At 38.3% G+C, this 22,122-nt stretch overlaps 1 protein-coding gene across 1 annotated transcript in view; it reads left to right on the plus strand.

Annotated features, from left to right (window-relative positions):
• kop (askopos) overlaps positions 1-19,907 on the plus strand; it is a 75,967-nt gene extending 56,060 nt beyond the window's left edge. Inside the window, exon 6 of the mRNA XM_015034038.1 lies at positions 19,284-19,907. Within this exon, the coding sequence (XP_014889524.1) occupies positions 19,284-19,368 (85 nt within the window). The 3' untranslated portion in view covers positions 19,369-19,907. The remainder of the gene's footprint in view (positions 1-19,283) is intronic.
• Positions 19,908-22,122: the final 2,215 nt, after the last annotated feature.

Raw genomic sequence — 22,122 nt, forward strand, 5'->3', positions numbered from 1 at the left:
CTAATTAAAAGCCACAAACTGATGAGATTTGTGGCAACAAGACAAGTAATAAGGGAAAAATAGAAGTTAATTTGATCTTTCTGCAGATATTAAAAAAATTAAACAAAACTGGCCTTTCAATGTTGTACCCAGGTTTTAGAATATTTTCTGTACCAGCTGAAATCATCTACTTCTGTTGAGCAAAATTTCAGTGAGTTTCAAATAGTTCATTTGGAGGTGAGAATCACTTTAGAAAGCAAGTTTGTCACAAATTGCCACAGGTTTGCCTTGGGTAAGAGGCTCACTGGGAACAATCATGGCAAAGCTGCATGCCTGACTGTTCCCCCAGCTTTTTCCCCCCTCAAAAAAAAAAAAAAAAAAAAAAAAATCTCTCTGCTCAATAAAATAAATGAATAAAACAACAGCTCACATGAATGAACAGCACCTGCAGAAAGTGAAGGTTGCTCACTCTGCATTTGCTCCGATGTTTAGTCAAAGATGCTGTCAAAATGTAGCAGCATTAACAAATAAACATGCGGTCGCTCATTTATAGTCTCACTGCTAAATGGGACTCCTGGGCAGATTTAATATTTTTTGACAGCAGCTTCTGGCTCACTAAGAGCTGCTTTTGTTGCGTTGACACATTTCTTTCTACTTAATTTATATTTCACAGCTAGTCCCACTTCTGAATACCTAAAATAATGACCATGTGTTTAATGCAAAAACAAACAAACAAACAAAAAAAAAAAACTTTTAAAACCAGTTGACTAACTCAAAAAACAACACAAGGAATCTCAAGTAGGTCCACTGGAATCCTAAATTTGAAAGAATGTCAAAACTTATACAGCTTTTTCTTTTTTTTGCAAAGGTTTATAAAGTTGACCTAATACTTGTAGCTAATACAAATTTAAGAGCAGAAGACATTATACTAATGCCATCAAATGTGGTGCTGATGAGCCCACAGAAAAGAAGGCAGGCAGGTTGAGGAGTAAATATGTCAAAAAATATCTTCGTAAAACTTGTTCTATAATTATTGCACAATGTTTGCAAGTAATTTGTTCCTTAGGCAACTCTTTGGACCTAGCCATACTCTGAGGAATGTTTCACCTGTGACATTTGAACCATTCTATTATGAAAAAGCTGCAAAACTCAAGGGATGAATCAGTGTGAGGTCAACTTATAGCAAACCCCATTAGTTGGCACTTTAGCAAATTTGTTTATGTAAGAGAATGGACAAACTCTACTCAATTTGGAATATACTGCCATGGAGACACGGCCAAAAGAGGTCTAGATGTAAAGTTAGAAACGCATCCAAAAGGCTTGGATCTGTAATTACAAATGATCACCACTTTTCACATCGGTTTTTGTAAATTTTGAAATAAACATAAAAACCTTCCTCCCAGTTTACAACCATGCTGCTTTGTATTGATCTATCTGAAGTTTGTGGTTGTAACTTGACGAATTGTGGACCTTCCACTAAAAGTACCCCAGGTGAAGAGTTTCAGATGACACAGGGATCCTTGTCATTGATGGAAGAGTCACTCCAAAAGGCCACCGGACCAGATGCCGGCGTGATGGGTGGTACTTTATTGTGTCCACACTTCAGCAAAAGTATCGATCACAAGGAAATATGGTTCCACTTGTGAGTCTGGATTGACTTAGCCTACAAATCAAATGCCAACCCCCAGCTTCTGCCATTATGTGCATTATCTGAATAAACATCAGCTGGCACGAGGAAGTGATTGAGTGATTGTAAATTTTAACTTTCCACTTACTTTGAGGGTTTTACCTAACTTATGCCTGTTCTCCCTCGGCTCCTGAAATGCCCGGTGACGTATTAGCAATTAGAGAAGAGCAGATTTAATGATTCCATCAGACCTGCAGCTCTGCCCAGCTTTAAGTGCAGCCTAGGGGATGTTTGTGATCTGGAGGCTTGGCGATTGGCTGCAGCATGATGGGAAATATGCACAGGGGCAAAGCATAACTCAAAATAAATGAATTGCATTTATTCACAGTGATCAATAAAATAAATCTAGGTGGTGGCAGTTTGGTGTTTTGTTGGGATCGACAGGATATTGGATTTTGAAATTAAACCTTTTTACTTTTTTACAGTGAGTTTTCTGAATTAATAGCAATTTAATATTTTTTTAATACTTGGCTGTTTTTTTTAATCAAGTGAACCAGATGAGTGCCACATTTCTTACGATGAAAAATAGAAGGGCAACTTTAGCTGTATGTCTTTTTTTTTATTGTATATAATGCAAAACCATTTATTTTTAAGATAGTGCACTAGTTTTATCTTAAAGAGAAAAGCTGGATAGTCTATTTATGGAAAAATAACATTTATTGTGATTTAAAAACTCCAAAAGGCAAAACTGAAAAACTGTCATTTTTTGTAATGACAAAAAAATTATCAACTGGAGAGACATTTCACAGCTAATTAAGGTCAAAAATTTCATTTTGAGCCTCTTCGACAAGCTCAAGTTTTCCCAAGAAGCGATTCAGTTGTTTGACAAACATTGTCTGTTTAAACTATAGAGACATTTATCTTTTTTGCTGTTTTTTTATTATGATATCCAACCTTAACAAGTCAATCCATAAAGCAATGAACTCCAAATAATAAAAAACTCAACGAGCTCCTTGCAGATTAAAAGAGGCATGTATAATATGCTTAAAATGCTTCATGGAGACACTGAGCTGCTGTGTAGTTTTGGTTCCTCTCATGGTTTTGAACATGATTTAATCAGCAGTAGCTTTGATCACTGGTGTAATTATATGAACCAGTGAAGCGGTGCATCAGCTGGAAGAGATGAAGCATGGCAGTCGTTTAAGTTAAGAGGGGAGCTGGAGTGTCTGTAAGTGAATGACTTCCATAGTTTTGTGCGGCTTACTAAGTTTAAGATCATATATGGATGTATAGGTGGCTTTTTTTTATATATATATTGCAATGTTTATATATGATCTTGTTTGACCACTTGAAAATTCTGCAATATGTCTAAAGTGGATGTAATATTTTAATACTTATAGCTCAAAGCAATGTCAACTAAAACTCATATTTTTATAAAAGTTTGGAAATATTGTCTCTCATCTTTACTGAAACCAGTCTGTGTTTAATATAAACAGAAACCCTGAGGAGAGGCAACTTATAAGGATCACCCACTGTGGAATAACCAACACAGCTAAATGTTTGAGAGGCTCGCCAGAAAAAATATGCCGAAGTCCTCAATGATATCCTCCTGTTTGTATTCGACAGATCTGCACAAATCTGCACAAATCTTTGTCTGTATTCTGCTAATGCCGAAAAAGCACAACTTTGCAATTGCAGTGTTTCCAATAAATATAAAGCTAAATTAAAATCAAGCACGAATAAGCTTGTTCAAGCAATAAGTCATGTCATCACGTGAACAAGACTTGTTCACATGAACATATTGTGAACGAACAATCTCATGTGATATAACATGAGATTAGAAAGTATAAATGTAAACATAGTATTTTGTACTTTAATGTTAATTCTAACGATAATAAAAAATACATAAAATAGACAGTAACAATAATAAAAAAAATCATTTCACAAAAATTTTCTGTGATTAAAAAATGCATTTTGTAGCATCCTCACCTAAAAGAGCCTAACTTTCACACAGCCACTACTATATATTGTTCAAGGAAGCGTAAAAGGTTCCTTTTATCACGAGTTGGGTAGTAATGCAACAGTGAGGACAAGAGAGCAGCAAGAACTTTATTTCCCTGAGGAAAGTAAATCAGTCAACCAAGAAGGAACAGGACGAAAGGAAATGGAGGGAAAGTTCTCATTTAATGCACAGTTTGTGCTATTCTCACTAGCCATCATGTCTGAATGAGAACAGCATGTTACTACTTTATTTTAACAACGTAAATTAACCACTACAATAAAATGACCAATTATTTAAACTCAAGATTTTGTAGCCCTCGAGGTGAAAAGGGTTTGATTTCTATAGATAAGTGATCGATCATGACTTTATTAGCATTGATGGATTCCTTGCAAAACCTTAGAATTGCGAAGATAACACTGTCACCATCCTATCTGCTAAACACTGCAAGAAACTTCAAAGACTGTACTGATAATTCAAAGAGATACATCATTATTTTACAGAGGTTGTCGCTGGTCAAATAAAAAAAAGAGATGAATATTCAGGCCATAATGAATGATGAATGAGGTAGAGTCTAAGAATTATAAAACCTTCTGACCTGTAGATTTATTGTGGTATAAAAACAGTCTTTAAAAGGGATGATTGTCACAATCCTGGGGTGTTTGAGTTTGCGATTTTGCTTTGATCACTTCCTGGTTATGCGTGTTTGTCTTCCTTATTCCTATTTTAAAGGTCTTGCTTTATATGCTCATTCTTTTACATTTAGTTTCCTGGATGTTTCTTGTATTTTTGTACTTCTCTTAGATTATTTGTCAGGCTTTTCCTTTTTGATCTAGATCCATTGAGTCCATGTTCTGCCCCTTCTGTGTTCAGTTTCCATCTTCCTTCAGTATAATGTCTGCCTTTTCTCCCAGATCCACCCTGTTTGTAATTAACCACCTGACCACACTCCTTAGTATTTAAGCCTCTCTTTTTCTGTCACTCCCTGCTAGATCCTCCTGTCACATGGTCCATTTCTTGCTGGTTACCATTTCCTATTCTCTTCATGTCAGCGCTGTTAGTGTTATTGTTATATCTTTCTCATAAAATAACTCCTTTCCTGCCACAGGTATATTTAATGCTATATATTCATCCTAATAGTAACAGTAATAGTAAGACTATCAACATTAGTTAAGTTCAACATGGTAATCACATGGACAAACTTAACAAACTAGCTTTTCAAAAAGGTGGATTTTACACAATCAGTCAGTGGTCATTTACTGGAGAATAAAACTGTATTTTTTCCACACGATTTTGTTTTGCAACTCATTTTAACAACAGCAGATGACCTTTTTCTGCAAATAAAAATACATGTGAGTGCAGTTTGGCCATTTGTGTTTTCCATGTAGAAAATTATGTAAGATCACATTTATTTAACCCATGAGTGAAATATGTATAAGAAATATTGATGCGGAGAACATGGTGCTCTCCAAGATTGTTTATTCATCATGTCTGGGACATCATCACATTTCCTTAGTTGTAGATTATTTCCATTTTAGTTTTAGCTCATCAGTTGGTAATGCCTGATCTTTTTTCTTCACAGGCTGAAATAAACTTTCACATTTTGCTGTTTGATCTATTTCATAAATGCCTACTTAAAAACCATCTAAGATATTGTCGTTTTCACCCTTCTGATAATTTTAACACTTTGCAGAGGTTATGAAACTGAATTATGGGCACTGATGTCTTTTACAGTCACTGAATCTTTTACAGCTGCTATCACCTCAGACACCTTTGACAGCAGATGGTATATATCTATATGTAATTATATGAATTAACAGTATCACCCTGCCAAAGTACATCAAGTTTCTTTGGCTGCTAAATGCTCTGAGCAAAAACCTGATCCTCATTTTCTTTCCCCAACATTTATCCAGCCAAGAGAAGCACCTTTTTATGATAAATTTTAAGTATTTATGAAATGTCAACTAAAACCCCCCCCCCCAAAAAACACTTGAATGCTTGAAAACAAGAGGCTCTTCAAGTGAAGCGAGTTCAACAAAGTACTTTGTTAAAACCAATCAAACAAAATCCACACTGGCAGGAAAAATGGAGTGAGCTAAATGTTGTTGCTCCTTCACCGCAGGATGTAAGTCAGCTCTGATTACCATCATGAGCCGCCCCTTCATTTTCTCGAGCCTTCGCTTTCACCCCTCCTTTAATCACTGGCAGCATCAGCGCAGGAATGCTAATGGTAACCTATGGGAGAAGGAAGCAGCGCACAAGATAATAAAAACCCTCCCACGCTTTCTGGGACAACAACGAAGCGTCACCACCGTCATTACTCCCACGATATGGGCTCCTAATTACACAAACAGCAATAAAGGTGATTTAGCCACAATATAAAACTTATGGAGAGGAGGAAGCGATTCTGTTGATGAGTTCATCATCGTGGTCATTAACCGCCGATGAGAAACTATCATCTGCTCTTTTATTCTGCAAGTTCTCTGGGCAAAAAAAATTAAGCCGTGTATCATTTTTTGGACGTTTATCTGAAAACATTAGTTTTCTTTGTGCTCCTGCCCTTTCTGTGGGAGTCTGACACAGATGCTCCGATGTTGAAACCAATCGATCTGAGCGGAGGAACTCCAGATAAAAGTGAAAAAGCAGAAAACAAAAGAATAAATTAGTTCTTTTTCCTCTGGCTCTTTATCGATTTAATCTGTTTGGGGCTTTAAAGTCAAGACACTGCAGATTGAAAGAGGACGTCTGTAACAAAGGGCAATTTTAACAACAGACTCCAGTGTGGAGGATTTTAAATAAGTTTCACCATACAAGCTAAAATGGGGAAAATAAATCCTCTCTATGTTTCATTTCTTTTTTTCTGGGCTGAGTTATTCATGTCTGAGCTTTAATTACTTTGTGGGGCATGGTGAGTCAATGCTTTTACCCACAGAAAGACTCAAGCTTGCCCTGCTTTTTATTTTTTATTTTTTGAGAAGAGCTCTGGTGTATAATTAATAGACAGGGCAAAACCCATGAATAGCAATGCGGCAGATATGTCATTTTTTTTAAATGCCCTTCTCTACTTCCTCCTTCATCTTTCTTTAGGGACCACTTACTCTGCTTGACGGCTGCTGAAATTCATTTGTAGGCTGGCTGTTAGAAAAACGGACGTGAGATTAATCACTGAATTTGTGTTCAAGAGGAGAGTCCGGAAGTTGAGACGCTGTCTTTTCATAGTTCTTGCATCGTCACTCCTTTGAAGCCATACGCTGTTTGTTTTTCAGGCTTGTGGTGAACTCACACTTCAGATCTGACTTTTGTCGTCTCACTGGCCGCACAGTAAGGCAGCGGATTCAGATTCCCGATTGATTATTAAACAGATCATTGTAGCTATACTAGCAATAAAGATATAGCATGACCTCAAACCATGTTTATTAGCAATTAATACATATTTCAGATTACAGTTTAAACAGTAGGAAATTACTGTAAAGCTTTAGTCAAAAGAGAAACTGAAATCAGAAGTATAGTATCCAGTTTCCTGCAGCTGTTCATCAAAGCTCTCACAATCATCATTTTCAGAATCATTACTGTCCTCCTCAGAAGCTGTAAGCATAATAGCAGCAGGTGTCATTTGATGTGTGTATAAAATTCTTATTTATGATGTTTAGAGTACAATGTAACATGAGGAAATGTCTAAAGATACACACAACTAAAAGGATGAAGCTCTGCAGCTCATGAGTGCGTTGTCTTACCCGTTTCACTCTTATGTCCGCCATTTTGGCTGACAAACACTATATATATAAACATGTTTAAAAATGAGGTGAGTATTTTGTTCTAGTGCAACAAAATAAAATGTAACTCATCATCTTCAAACATCACAACCCCATCAAGTCCAAATATTCTGGCACACAATAGGATTTAAAAGTGAAAAAGCAAAAAACAAGAAATGGGGCTCAAGGAGGAAGAATTAATTAGTCAGAAAGTCTATGAACTTCTGTGTGCTCAACTCTATGTCACGACTGATAAGGGGTTCTTTGGTGTTTTCACTCAGCATCCTCACTGAAACCTACACCCATGTTTTTTAATGGATGTGTGTCCATTCAGACGAAGCGGACTCCTGTCCGGTGAATTCTTGCCTGTTTGAACAGAACAGATGGTCGTCATTAACAGGACAGGGTCCAGATCATTCAGACTGATACTGGTTCAGGCTGTGACAGCTTTGCCCATCGCATTACAGCACAGCAGCAAACCATGTACTCATCACAATTCCCCAATCGATGAAGCGTTCATTCGGTGCTCCAGCTGACAAATCGACTCTGCAGCCTCTGGCTCGCCTGCTCCTTCCTCTCTGTTTCTGGCTCGAGATGAAAATGGAAAAGCCTTAGCCTGTCTTTGTATGTAAACCCACCCCTATTTCCTTAGCTTTAGGGTGTTCAGTCTTTCGGATCAAACATAGGAATGCTTTTTTCACCCTAAGCATAGACAATGCGATCGCTGGCTTTTCTTGGAGGACGTGGAGCAAAACAATTCCATGAAGTGTTCGGCTCCACTTGAGCGGAGAGGCCGACATTCGCTTCCTCTGCGCTGGCTTTGCTTCCTCCTGTGAGGAGATGCTTATTTCTGCCTTTGTACACATGCACAGCAGGGGCGGCCGATAACAACGTTCCCCTGAAAGTGAAGCTGACACAGTTGATATTTAAAGCAATGCTGCCATGGCTGCTGCTTTACTGGAAGCTTCGGTGTGGTTCACTTTAGTAAAATGGCTCTAACTGAAGCTATATGTTGAGGATCAAGACAGCTTTTCTAATTCATTACCTAATTGGCCCAATTAGAGTCAACCTCTCGCCCTTATCCACATCTACTCAGTGAATAAAGTGCACGTTAGTGTGTGAAGGTTTGCTGCTCACACTGCTGTGACTAATCAGGAACCTCTGACAACCTCTTTCATTGTCTGAAGAACCGATTGTTCTCCCTGTCATGTTCTGTCAGTTCACTTCCCCCGAGCGTTATTCTGAAGGCATTAATGGACGACTGATCTTTCGGATGCGTGTTGTAACCATGCATCATTTAAACTGATGGATGTAGAGCTGCTGAAAGGAGCAGGGGAGAGATGCTGAACTCTCCAAGTAATTAAAAAAAGGTAAATCTGACTAAAAACATCTCCATCCCTATGTTTTATGAAAAGCAGCGTCCATCTTGCCGATAGTTTATGGATAATTACGTTGAGCGATATTGACAGAGAAGATTGCCCCAGAGGCAAGAAGTCATTAAATGTAGAGTGTACAGAATGCTGTGTGACAGATCGGTGAGCTTGGAGTGCATATGTAGTAATGACACATTAGCAAGAAATATTAACACCTGATAGTCCAGTAGACTCAGTTCGATTGGGGCCCAAAGTTGCTACATTTTTTTTTTTTTTTACATTTTCAGCTGGTGGAGTTCACTGTCAAACGGACCAAACCATTTGAAAAACTTGTGCACCTTCTCGCCTGGGGTGGCGCTGCCCCACCTGGAAAGAACACAAAGACCCCTAAAGAAGACGCTGAACACAGTTTACTTTTTCATGAATGTAAACAAGATGGAGAGGGGTCAGATTTTAGTGCACGTCGAAGTTTTCATTGCAAATGTAACACTTAAGGGTTAGGCAGTTGACTAATTGTTACACAAACAATTTTTTGGTTTCTCCAGAATCTGTGTGTCAGCTTTAGGTGTTTCAATGGAGAGTTCTCCTTTGAGGAAAATAAAAAGAAGATTCAGTGCTTCACAAAAGTGTTTCTTGTAAAAGTTTGTTTTAAATCTCTTTAATGTTACTACATAGTGATATTAAATACCACAAAAGCCACTGATCAGCAATTATTAAAAGTTCTAATTTTGCATACTATATATTTAAATGTTTTAATTAACAAGATGCAGAGCTGTAACTCAAGACCTGAATAACTTGGGTGGTAAGGGGGTACGGTTCTGTGTGTGGCAGCTGACCGTTTTTGAAGTTTTCAGGTCAGAGTGGCCTTCACTGGACTGACACTACAGATGGCTCATTAGGCTGTGGCTTGATAAGCCACTGCCAGCACAAATGCACACACACTCATGCACACGCACTTCCATCCTTCCATCCTCCTGTCACTCTTTTTTTCAGTCTAACACCCCACCAGCTGCTCACACACATACATATAATATGCATGCAAGTGTGTTCATCACCTGTCTGATAAAAGGAACATGTGCGCGCGCGCATGTGTGTGTGTGGCTATTTTTGAGCTTTTTGCAATTATGTCCAAATTAAATTATTTTAAGTGCATTGGTAGATTGACAGATGAGTTAATAGCTCAGGTAAAATATGACATTAGCATTATGTGTGTATTTGGATTTGTGACCTTTCAAAGCCCATTTTTCCAACAAATCTCATGCTGCGGGGACCGACTGTTCCTTATGGGACCCAAAACCCAAGACCCATAAATATAAGTGCTGTTATAGCATCAGGAGTTATGTTCAGGACTAAAGTGAGGTGTGAACTGAGTTTACGTTGTGTTTAGGGATAGGAGCAGGGTGTAGAAATTAATAAAAAAATGGATGGAAATCGTAATATATGTGTATGCATTAAGTTTGTCACATGTTAACACACATATTGTTGGTCTTTGTAATTTATGTGCATATGTGTGTTTGGATGTTTATGGGCTGTCTGTGTGTAAAACTGTTTAACCGTTTCCTGTAACAGTCAGGGTTGACAGAGTCTTTGCTTGGAAATGTGTTGCTTATTAAAACATTTTCATCCACATCGCTGAACATACACCAGTAAGGGTTCATGTACTTCTACAAGACCCTGGTCTTAAACCAGGAGTGTCCAACACCAAAGCTCAAGAGCTAGAGTCTCGCAACTTTCAGATGCATCCCTGCTCCTACTCATATAATTGTTTCTTTTACCTTAAATCTGTCAAACTTTGCAGCTGAAAACATTAAAGCATAGTCTTATCAGCTACTGAAGATTGTACAGTGTTCATCCTTCCCCTCATACAGACTTTCCTGGAAATTGACTCAAGGTTCAGTCTGTGAAATCGAGGAGGTCGTTAAAAGTGAACACACTGATTTCATCTTAAAGCTGCAGTTGTTTGGGTTGCAGGTAATGTGTCTGAGTGCCGGGAGAGGGACTCCGGAGACGGCTGGTTACAGAGTGTAATGAAAGCTTCGTTTTCTCTGCTTCTGTATCCAGCTCTGCTCATCCATCACTAGGAGCACCATCAAAGTGAGCCAGTGGAGAAAAAGTGAGGCCCCCTCTCTACTGCCTTCCCATCTCAGAAAATAAGAAAATTAACAATAGGACATGGCTGGGCATTATCACAAAGGGGGCATCCTTTTCTGCTTTATAGCCAGAGGAAGATATACCAGGATGACCTGTATTTGCCCCTGCTGGAGAAAGCAGCTTCATTTCTGAGGAATCAGATGTGGTTTAATGGGGGGTAAAATGTGTTCGATGTTTTTAAATCCCATTCACACATTTTACGAATTTTTGTGTGCCCATGAGTGACGGTAGCGTCCTAATATGAATTATATCTTGTGAACAAAAACAGAAAGCTGTAGATGGAGAGGGAAGCTACAGATGCTTCAGGGAATTTGGCAGTGACTTGACCACAGCACTAATGAACCCAGACTTAGGTGACCTCTCAGGGATCATGAGGGTGTCAACAGCCACAAACAGACTGGAGCCAATTATACCCAACTCAGAAACAGGGAGAAAATGATGTATGTCACAGAGAAGGATGAGATTTTAATGGCTCTGTGGATAAATGAAGCACTTCACAGTTAAAAACCTGAAAATTGGTTAGAATCTTAAGCTGTGTTATTTGTCTTATTTCTCTTGAATCATTTAGCTCCTTCCTATGCTGTATTTAAATACAGTATATATTTGATGTTACTCTTCTTTTTCTTGCTAAGCCAGGGCATTTTCTTTCTGCATAGCACAGGGCAATTCAAAGCACTCTACTTGATTAAGAGGAAAATAAAACAATAAATAAGTTGAATAAATTTGAAAACCAATCAATAAGGGTCCATAGAAAAGACAAATGGGTTTTAGTGTCACTTGATATTAGCAACTCAGTAATAAAGTCATGTATTATTTAACATTATTGACTTAAACATACTGAATGAATCTGAATAAAACACTAATAACACACATTTAGTTGCATTAAAATGCAATATTTTATTAAAGCTTGTTTGTATTCTCACTAAATAAATGTTCTCCCAACACAGGCTAAATTCTCATACTTGTGTGTGTTTAAGTGAGTACTTTATGCATCTTTTAAGACCTTTTTTATACATCTTTACCACATGTACTAGTAAGAGTAGATCCCATATAAAAATGCAATATGTAAAGTGAAAAGCAAAATTTGCCAAGTTTGCACAAAAGAAGATGTTAAACCTAAAGTCTCCATAAACCTGTTGAAAAGCAGCCGCTGTGTTAAACAGGTATATCACCTCTGGTGAAATTCGTCTAGCATTCGTTTTTATGCACCAGAACAAAACATACGCTTTTGAATTCTCTAGAGAAACCTCCAGCATTTACAAATATATCTGCTGGAAAAATAAAACTCCAGCATGTACAGCAGCTCAGTTGCATACTGGGGGGATTTGAAAAACAAAAAAAACAAAAAAAAAAACAATCACAATGTCATGTCAGAGCACATACATAATAGATGAGGGTTTCCTCTGCTCAGTATGCTGCTGTGTGGTAACTGCAGCTGTTCAGAAGAAAACAAAGAAACACTTCAGATTCAGATTGAGAAAGCAAGAAAACAGCTTTGAAAAAGATGTTTCTGAAACGGCAGTGCTGTGATAATGGAGGCAGGGTGTAACATAGAAAGGAGAATGACTCATTTTTACCCTCCTAAGACAGTGAAAGCTTGGTTGTACATTATTAATATACTGACAGAAAATAAACTAAGTGACATCACAATACGAACTCCTTGATCCACTTTAACTTGTAAGTATCCCTAATATTTCTAATTTAACTCAATAGTTCTGATGAGTTGCACATTGTTTGCAACCAAACCAAAGATGCAAAAATGGTAAAAATGTGTATCTTGAGTTTTTCCTCTTGTCTCTGGGAGAGGAGATGTTAGAATCTCCTTTACCTCCTTCACTACGCTCCCTGTGGATCCTGTCACTCCCACCGTCTCCTGTGGATACCTAAACTCTCCCTCTCATCACTCTGGAGACCCAGCAAGCAGTTTGCTCCCGGCTTGCAGTGGTCCAGTAAAAGACTTGCACAGAAGCATGCTGTTATCCAGCAGAGTGCCTCAGAAGTTCTCGCACAGACAGAACCGAGAGACTTTGTGGTTCAATATTTTAGGTCAAGACAAACCTTGTTATAGCTTGAAGTCATTGAGGAGTTCTAAATTTGCATTTTAACAAACCTAACTGAAACCATTCCAATAAGTTTGAATAATAATAATAAAAAAAAAATCATTGATTGCTCATATATCTTGGTTTGTTTTTGACATTTACATGAATTTATCTTGTGTTGCAACTAAGAAACAAAGAAAAAATGTGCATTTTCCCTAGTAGATGAGGTTTCTTTTTTGTTTATCAAAACTAAAAATCATGCTTTTTCCTCCTAATAGCAAACCTGAACTCTGCATTATATTACCTCTGTTTTGATTGATCCCCACTTATTGAGTCCTCCTCCTCTGCCTTTGACTTCATCAATTTTCTTGCATTGATTCTGTTTCCAGGAATTTGTTCAATATATAAAACAAACAGCAACAAGTAGGTTTAAATGTAAATTTTATTATAATGGGGTCCTGATAAGACAACATCCATAAGACAAAATCTGGTATTTCATCTCTATTCCTTAAGTTTCACACCAAACTTTGACAAAGACAAGTTCATGCAGCTCCTTCCTTCATGTGTGCTCTTCCCCTGAGATTTGCTTCTGTTATTACTGCTGCCTTCATACGAGAAGTGTGCCTGAAATTGCGCCCTAACGTGACAGGGCTTGTGTTTGCAGCCTTTAATCTTGTGAAAACAGGAGCACAATCGGTAACCGAGAGCTTTTCACATCTTAACTGTCAGTTGAAATTATTTCATGTGAATCGATTGGTCCTCTGGAAAATTTGTAAGTGTTTTTCTTTTCGGGCTCTTTCAGCTGTCGTCAGTTTGTGCCACGAGACTCTTGTGTTAGTTTGTGTTTGGTTTTGTGTTTTCAATGGATACTTGCTTGATTTTCTTGTACTTGTTCTTTAGTTGAATTGTCTTCATACCTCCTCACACCTGTCGTCATTTAGTTAATTGACTCGCCTGTCACTTATCAAGAACTCCCTCTGCTTGGTTCTTTTACTCCGTGGGTTTCTTACTTCATGTCCTCCTAATGTAATCCTGTGAATTTGACCTCCTACAGACATGTTGTCAGAGTTCATCTAAGTAATGTTCTAGTCATTTTCAGGTTTCAGCTATCTGTTCTTCCTTTGAGGCTTAATTTGGGTTCTTCCATCCATCGTCTGCACTCACTTGCACTTGCAGAATCGCAGGAGGGCTGGTCATTTGGAGAGAGGCAATTTTTTCCACCGCTTTATATTATACCGCTTCTTGCCAGAAGAAAAATAGCCAACGAAAATATATTCAAAACAAACAATTTGCCAGTAGCTTCCTGCTTAATTTCCTCCACACAAGTCAACCTGATTTCTAACATAAACTAATTACAAATGCCTGAATCAGGGAGTAAAAAAATCTTGCAAAACTGATTATTTCCTCAGCTCTTTACCAATAAATTGTTACCCTTGTGTGAAATAAAACTCAAAATTTCATATAATACATCCCCCTCCCTGTTATATCTCAGTGACTACATAAGGCACTAAACTAGCAAAACCCATCATCTTAACGAGCTCATAAAAATAGGAGCTTCTGTGTGGTCGGCTTGCGGTGAGGGTTTTTTTTTATGAGGGATTTGTGGCAGCTAATGCTGCAGGGAGATGTATGTGACAATGACAAAACTTGTTGCAGGCGACTGAAAGTAGCCCACTGGTGCAAAATCCACATTTTAGTTTAAAATAGTGACTTCTCTCATTGCTGTGTGTATTGGAAATCAATACAGACTCACAGTTAGGAAGCATGGAGGTGAGGAACAAAAGGTTAATTTAAATGTCTGGCTAAAAAAACAAAAACAAATTAAAGATTCTGAATGGCAGAAGAAGGTTTAAAGTCAAACGCTTTAATTATTGAAAATTAAAATTCATAGCGGAACAAAGTCGGAACTGGGAGAAAGATTGGAAATAAATCTGAGAGGATCTGGCGCTGAATAAAATAAATATGTATAATAAGGAAAGATTTACTGACCCACCGTGAAGCATAGGTGTGCTGTAATCCATCAATAAACAAGAAAAAAGCCCTTTCAAAGTAGCACGTGAAGCATTGAAAGTGTTGGCAAAATCTGTCTCTTTTCATCATTTATTCTGATAGAAACAAAAAAATCTAAAAATGCAATTGTTTTGCAGTTTGGCATAATCAAAGACGTTGGGACAAATATATTATAAATGTATTTGAGCCAAGAGAAAAGGGATTTTCTCTTGGATAGGAAAATAAATGCTAACAAGTCACTGTGAGAACATGAGTTGCACGCACGTTCCCCATGCAATGGAAAGATAGATGGTTGAGTTATTTTGCAACCACAAACTAATAAATGTGTAATTGGCACAGCAGTGCCTTAATGTTTGTAATATCAGCTCAGTCAAAGCTCTATTGTGAAGATTTTTATGTTTGTTAGAGATCAATAGTGAAACAATGGCATCACAAAGACTAGGAATATGTCAGGAATTAAGTTGTTGAGAAATATAAAGCAGGGATTGCTTATAAAACAATTTTCCAAGCTTTGAATATCTCACAGAGTCCTCGTCTTTCACTTGTCAAATGGAAGAGACACATGTGTAAAGCTGGCCAAGGAAAACATTAAAGAGAGTTCAGGTGGAGGAATCTGTTGGCACAACAGCTTTTTATTGTGTGCTCCATAGATCTTACCATTGTGGAAAAAAGAACAATAAAAAAGTCACATCTGAAAGAAATACATGAGATGATACCATTTAAGTTTCCTCAAAGCCATAAGGGACACACCAAACACGTGGAAACTGTAAAAATGCTACAAGTGGCAAAAAGCTAAATTTGCACTTCACCCTAAACACACCAACCCCATTGTGAAACTTTATGTTGGCAGCATCATGCAGTGGGGATGTATTATTCAACAGGGATGAGAAAGCAGGTTGGATGGAGCTAATTACAGGGAAAATCTGGAAGATGACCTGTTAGCATATGCATAAGACATAAGGTCCACCCACCAGATGGTCTTGAATGCTTAAGTAGAAGGCAATGCGGCTTCTCCTTTTTTTCTCCAGGAAGTGTTATGATATTACCCAGGCATAAAATGACTAAATCACACTCAGACTGTTATATGCTGCAGGTGTATGTGTTTTTCAAAATATGGCTTCAAATGGTGTAGAAAGAAAATGATCACTAGAAAGATCCCAACTTACTCCACAACAAATTTACCTATAAGAAGAATCAGCCCTTTGTTTTGCTTCTCAGAACAGATCTCGAGCTTTTTTCCATGTCTGCATTTTCTTAAACTGCTTCCTCACATGTATTTTTTTCTCAGATCACTTCACACTGGAATCAAACCAATCCTTTGGGATGCCCTGTGGCGTTCCTGCACAGCTGGCTGTTTCCGGAGATCCAGAGAGAGATACTTGATATCAACACTTCGTGTCTTCCTTGCTTTGCAAGCACGCTCTATTCACTCTGCGTGCCTCTCTGCCGTTTAAACACAATGAACAGCAATTATCCAAGCTGCAATCAAATCTCTGATTGTTGCGTAAATCTTCATCGCGCTGTGAGGGATGTTAGCACATTCATCCAGATGCTGATGTGCCACAGAGGGAACGCAGAGACGCTTGCTCACTGAGGAGAAGGCTGGAAGGGAGAGAGAGCCACAGTGCCTCCTGTCTGCAGCTAGAAACAAATGACAGGCAGTTTAAAGACACACTGTGTTTTATGGCACTGCAAAAAAAAAAAAAAACTTAAGCAGATCTGCATGGTAACTTAACAAGCCTATTTGCAACTCTTTATTACTTGTACAAAGCACTTCTGTTTTCAGCCCCATTTCCTTTGAGGTCAATGAAACGGTGCACAATGTTCTTCTGCCAGTAAACACACCATAAAACAGATAGCCTCAAGGTGGAGAGAGGTTTGTGCAAAGTCAGAATGACATTGTGGAGTCCTGACTCAACGGCAAGATTGCACACAGATGAATATTCCAACTCAGTGGAGGAATATCATTAATCAGGAAGTTACCTTTTCTGTCAGGATGTGGTGCCGTCGGGTCAGGGTGTGATGACTGATAACAGACATGAGAAAAATGTTTTCCCATCGCTTCTTTGGTTTAAGCTCTTTGTTTGGTGTCATTTCAAGGATTCCTGACTGCCGTGGCTCTTAAAAGTCCTGCTCAAACGCCCAGTGGACCATAAAACACTGTCTGGGTTCTTGTTGCTCGTCAGAATTCAAATAAAAAGTGTCAGAAATTATCTGACATGACTGTTATTATGTGCTTCTAATGATGCTTTTGAACTTGGGCAAAATGGTGATTCGAAATGTTACTTTCAATTAAATGTAAAACTAAGAATTTGGGACACGACTTGTATTATGGATTTTCTCTGATCTTGTTTTAGTCAAAAGGTTCTTTAAAATATACTTCAGCTAACAGCAACAATCTGGCATAATGTCGTATAAATATTTGATCACTTTTCTTATCAGAGTTGATAGATTTCATTTGAAGCGTTTAGTTCCCTGCCAGACTCCACTTTTAACAACAGTTCATAAATCTTCAATAAGATTGAGGGCTGAATAAGATTCAGGAAGCTTAATACTGACCTGCTTTGTCCATTAAAGTTGCATCCAGGTTTTCATCATCAGGCTGTTGATTTGAGACGATGTTGTTGATTCTAACATGTTGTGTAATTATTCTAGTCAAAGATGTCAAGATAAACTTTTTAAATGTGTGAACGTCGCATTAAATGTCAAGTGGAGGTGGGTGGTAGCATCAAGCACTGGGTCTGTTTTACTCCTAGTGGTATGGATGCATTGCACAAAGTGTATAGATATTGGATGTTCAAGTGGGAGTTTGACCTGAAGCATGGAATATAGCTGACCTCAACCCTGCTGAGAATGGATCCTGATCTCCCAAAAGTTTGTCTCAGGAAACTAGGCAATTCCAGTGAAGAAGAATTTGCTGCTAGTTGTCAAATATCCATGGAGAATTGCAACAGAAGCTTGGCAACATAAGCAAAAGCGGTGACATTTGATCAAATATTGGTGGGACTGTAGGGTTAGAGAAGATCAACAACAATAAATACAAAAGTATGCATTCAATTCTTGGTTTTAGAAAAGGCGCATTTACCATTAAAATGCACTAAATATATGAGTGGAAGCCCAAATTAATGGCATTAAAGCCTATGGCGAATCTATGTAATATTCTGACCACCGATTTTGCCTAAAAGTTTGCTAGAATTTCTCACAATAAATAAATAGAAGCCATAAAAATGCATTCTTATCCAAAAATACTGTTTGCAGTTTTTGTTATAAACTACCTGACTCCCCCTCAAGCTCTTACATTTCTCCTTTTCATCATTTTGAGCTTCCAGGTTAAACTAGCATTAGCCTTAAATTACTTTTCAGAATGTAAAAGCGGTCGGAGGGTTGCATGCTTCCTCTGTCCCATGAAATTGCTTCTGACTCCTTTCCTTAAAACCAAGGCGCTTCAGAAGTGAGATTTATAGAAAACTGGAAGGTGATGATCTGAAATGTATCCATAATCCTCTTCCACTCTCAACAGAAGCAATAAGATGTCTCTATCAGTCACGATGTTCATAATGGCAATATTGGAGCTGAGATCGAAGCAAAATGAAGACTTTAATTTATCTGAGGTAATTTTGAATTTCTATTTGTTCTTTAATGGATAACATGAGCTAGTTTTGCTGTTTTTTTTTTACACAGCTCACATTAAAAGCAATAGAAGCATTCTCACTGCAAAGAAAGAACAAACAACCTCAGGGAATGTCAGGTTGTTTACGTGGAGCTTCCTGACAGTTTACTTTAATCAGAAGTGCAATGATTAGGACCTGAAAAGCTCGCCTTAGGCCCTTTCCAGCACAGAGAGGAAAGGTTTGATTTCTAGCCTTTATCAGTGTTTCTCAAGCACACAGTTTGTGTACAGCAAGAAGCCAGGAGAGGCGGTTGCACGTCAGCGAGGTCCACAGCTTGTTCCTGCTGGCGGCATGGCTTATAAAGTGCTACTGATTTGTAATTTCCCTGTGCCTGCAGGTTCTCTCAGGGGAGCGGGCTCTTTGCTGCATGGGCTTGCTCTCTGCATTAGGTCTCATGAATGATGGAGGAGGCACGTGTCGGCAACTTTACGAGCCGCTTCTCAAAGAACTCGGATGGTTTGAAATGTGGAAACTGGATAGGTTGAAAGAATAAACATAAAATGAAGTGAGCTTAGGTTGGAACGGAAACGTTACATTTGCTTTTGAGTTGAGTAATAAGTTTGTAAGTTCAGGCCATCCTAACAATTATGATTAGTCGAGCAGTAAGAGTAAGACGCCTCTTTCCAAATCTTTATCTACTGACTTCGTTACGCAACTGTGTGACTGTCTCTCATTTTGACAGGAAACGCGCCTCATCAGCTGTCTTCGCTGCATTATTCATGAAGAGAGTGAGAATGAGCGGCTCAAGCACAACCCATCATTCTTAGATAAATGTCTCGGCCTTCTGGTGGAGCATGGAGAGGGCTTATCTTGTTTCTGTTTTTTTTTTTCTTTTACCCAACAAGACAATTAGCACCCAGTACAACTGACTTTAAACATGCATTCACTGTAGCAAACATGCAACTAATATTAGCCTAATGAATAAATATGTATTTCAAAGGTCAATAGTCTGATCTGATGGAAGGAATAAAGCTGTACACTGTAGAAATGCTTATCAAAGCTGACTAAAAAGGGTAATGAGATGTTTAGATGATGCCACTAGGGGGCGTATTAATTCCTTTAAATTAAAACCTGTCGCTTTGTTTAGAGCTTACTGATTTTATCGCCCTCTGGTGGTTTATGTTAAATAGTTGCAAAACTTTAACCACACAAAATCCCGTCTTTCAGCACTGACACTGTAAAATCCGCCAAAGTATTTTACATCACACAGCTGTACGTGTTGAAAAGGGTTTTATGCATACAGTTTTCTTCGTTTTATTGTGTTGCCATTATCTGTGATAATTAACAATAAATGGCTTTTCAAAAATTGTTTGCAGCAATCAGCATTTATTTCAAGGTAAACTGATATCAGGCAGCATATATCGATTATCACTGTATTGTCGATTTTAATGGTTCATTAATCTACAGTAAGGAACTTAGATCATGTCAAAATCATGTAATTTGAGGATAAGACCCAAAATTACAAAATGATTTTTGAAAACCAACACTTGATATGTTTTAACGTTTGCAGTTTGATTGTATGTCTCCAACAGAGATTAGTTTCATAATAGTTTAAGATAAGATAAGATAAGATAAGATAAGATAAGATATTCCTTTATTCATCCCGCAGTGGGGAAATTTGCATTGTTACAGGGGGAAGTGAATTGATGTGTTTATTTTGTTTTCCAACTCAGACTTTTAAAACTTCAGCCTGCAATGGCAAATATGAAGTGAAATCCACCAACTGAAAGAAAAAAAAGTAACTTAATGTTGCTATTTTGCCACTTCACAGGGCTCTTTAGCTTGAAGTGGGGGGTATATAAATTGCACCATGCAGCCATCCTGGTCCTGAGTTACCCTGAGGAGTTTTACTGAGAACCTCACTGTAAATGTTACACAATGTTCTCCACCTGTTTTGATCTCGCTCCTCTGAGGGTGTGTGTGTGTGTGTGTGTGTGTGTGTGTGTGTGTGTGTGTGTGTGTGTGTGACCTTTTACTCTAGTCCCACCCAAAGTTGCGTATATTTACTTAAAGGACAAAAGTCTCTGTCATACAATCACGCAGACCCCCATGGCAGTGATATAGTTCCAGGTCTGCTCCACATGGAGCCCTCTCAGGGGCCCACGTCCCAAAGGTCACAGCATCAAAGACATCACAGGTCAGGGGGCCGAGGAGAACCTGGTTTAACCCTCCGGTGCCCTTTGCATTATGATGTAGATACACCCACTCTCTTTAGTTCTTGCTTTCCATACGATACGTGAAAGTAATATATGAATGGAACCTGAGCAAGTTTATGTGTTGTTGCCATTGTTGCCTTTGATTTAAATTCTGATCTTGATTTTCTTTTTTTACTTTGAACATTCTTTTGTTTGGATAATGGTCTTGGATGGTCGTCTTTCTTGCTATAAACGTAACTGTTCATTCCAAATCATCCAATGAGAAGAAAGAAACTTAGAAAACACTTTTATATCCACCCACTCTGTGTCTAAACATTTTCAGAGATTTTCTTGTAATTCTCAACATGCACTTTAAACTTCTCTGGAATCTATGACCATTATTTTTGCCCCAGATCTCAAGCTCAGTAAGATTGGATTGAGAGCATCTGTGAGCAGAACCTATCAGATGTTGTCTCAGATTTTGACTGAGCCAGTCTAGCACATGCATTCATCTAAAGAGTTTCATTGTAGCACTTCCTTTGTGTTTACAATCACTGTTTAACTGTAAAGTGAAAATCTCGCACAGTCTCAATATTTTTTTTGTTCCCTCAGCAGGGAGGGAGCATGAGAGGCAACGTAAAACATGTGGTATAAGAAATGAAACCATGGGCATGTGGTCAACAGGCGAAGCACCTTCTTGAGGCTCAGAGATTTGATCTGAACCTGCTTCTTTTCAGAACTGTTGGCATCTTTGTGGGTTAATTAAATGTACTGCATTTCAGTAAGTTGTGTCCAAAGACACATGTTTCCTTCTACTATGAGTCTGTTGGCACATTGCCCAGCAGAGCCCCAGATATAGGGATTCTTCTGGAGAGGTGCTAGATACAGGGCTTTCCATTGCTTCTGCTGAAGAAAAGCTTCCCAATAGCATGACACTGTCACCACCATGCTTTACCACGGGGATAATTTTTTTTTTACGGTGATGTACAATATTAGCTTTGCAATACGAGCATTTTACTTTTTGGTCAAAAAGTGTAATTTTGTTCTCCTCTGACCAGAGGTCCGTCGTTGTCTTTCCCCAGAGTAATCATATTCAGCTTTATTGACCACGATTGTTTGTACAAACAATGAGTTTAACTTCACTTTCAGATGCTTTACACCATTGGCACATTTAGTATGAGGAAGCTGAATGAATGTCTTTTTTCAGACTCAATGCAACTTTTTAAAACTGGAGGAAACGAGTCCAAACTTTTTCTGGAAAGACTGATGTGTCTACCAACTATATTAACCCATAAAGATGTCAAAGCATTGCAAATCCCATCACCTCTCAGCCATTTCCATGGAGACGGTGATTATCCATGCAGAAACACATTATGCAACACAGTA

Source organism: Poecilia latipinna, unplaced genomic scaffold (assembly GCF_001443285.1).
Source record: "Poecilia latipinna isolate Pla-1442-1.1 unplaced genomic scaffold, P_latipinna-1.0 Scaffold285, whole genome shotgun sequence".
In the NCBI taxonomy this organism is placed as follows: domain Eukaryota; kingdom Metazoa; phylum Chordata; class Actinopteri; order Cyprinodontiformes; family Poeciliidae; genus Poecilia; species Poecilia latipinna.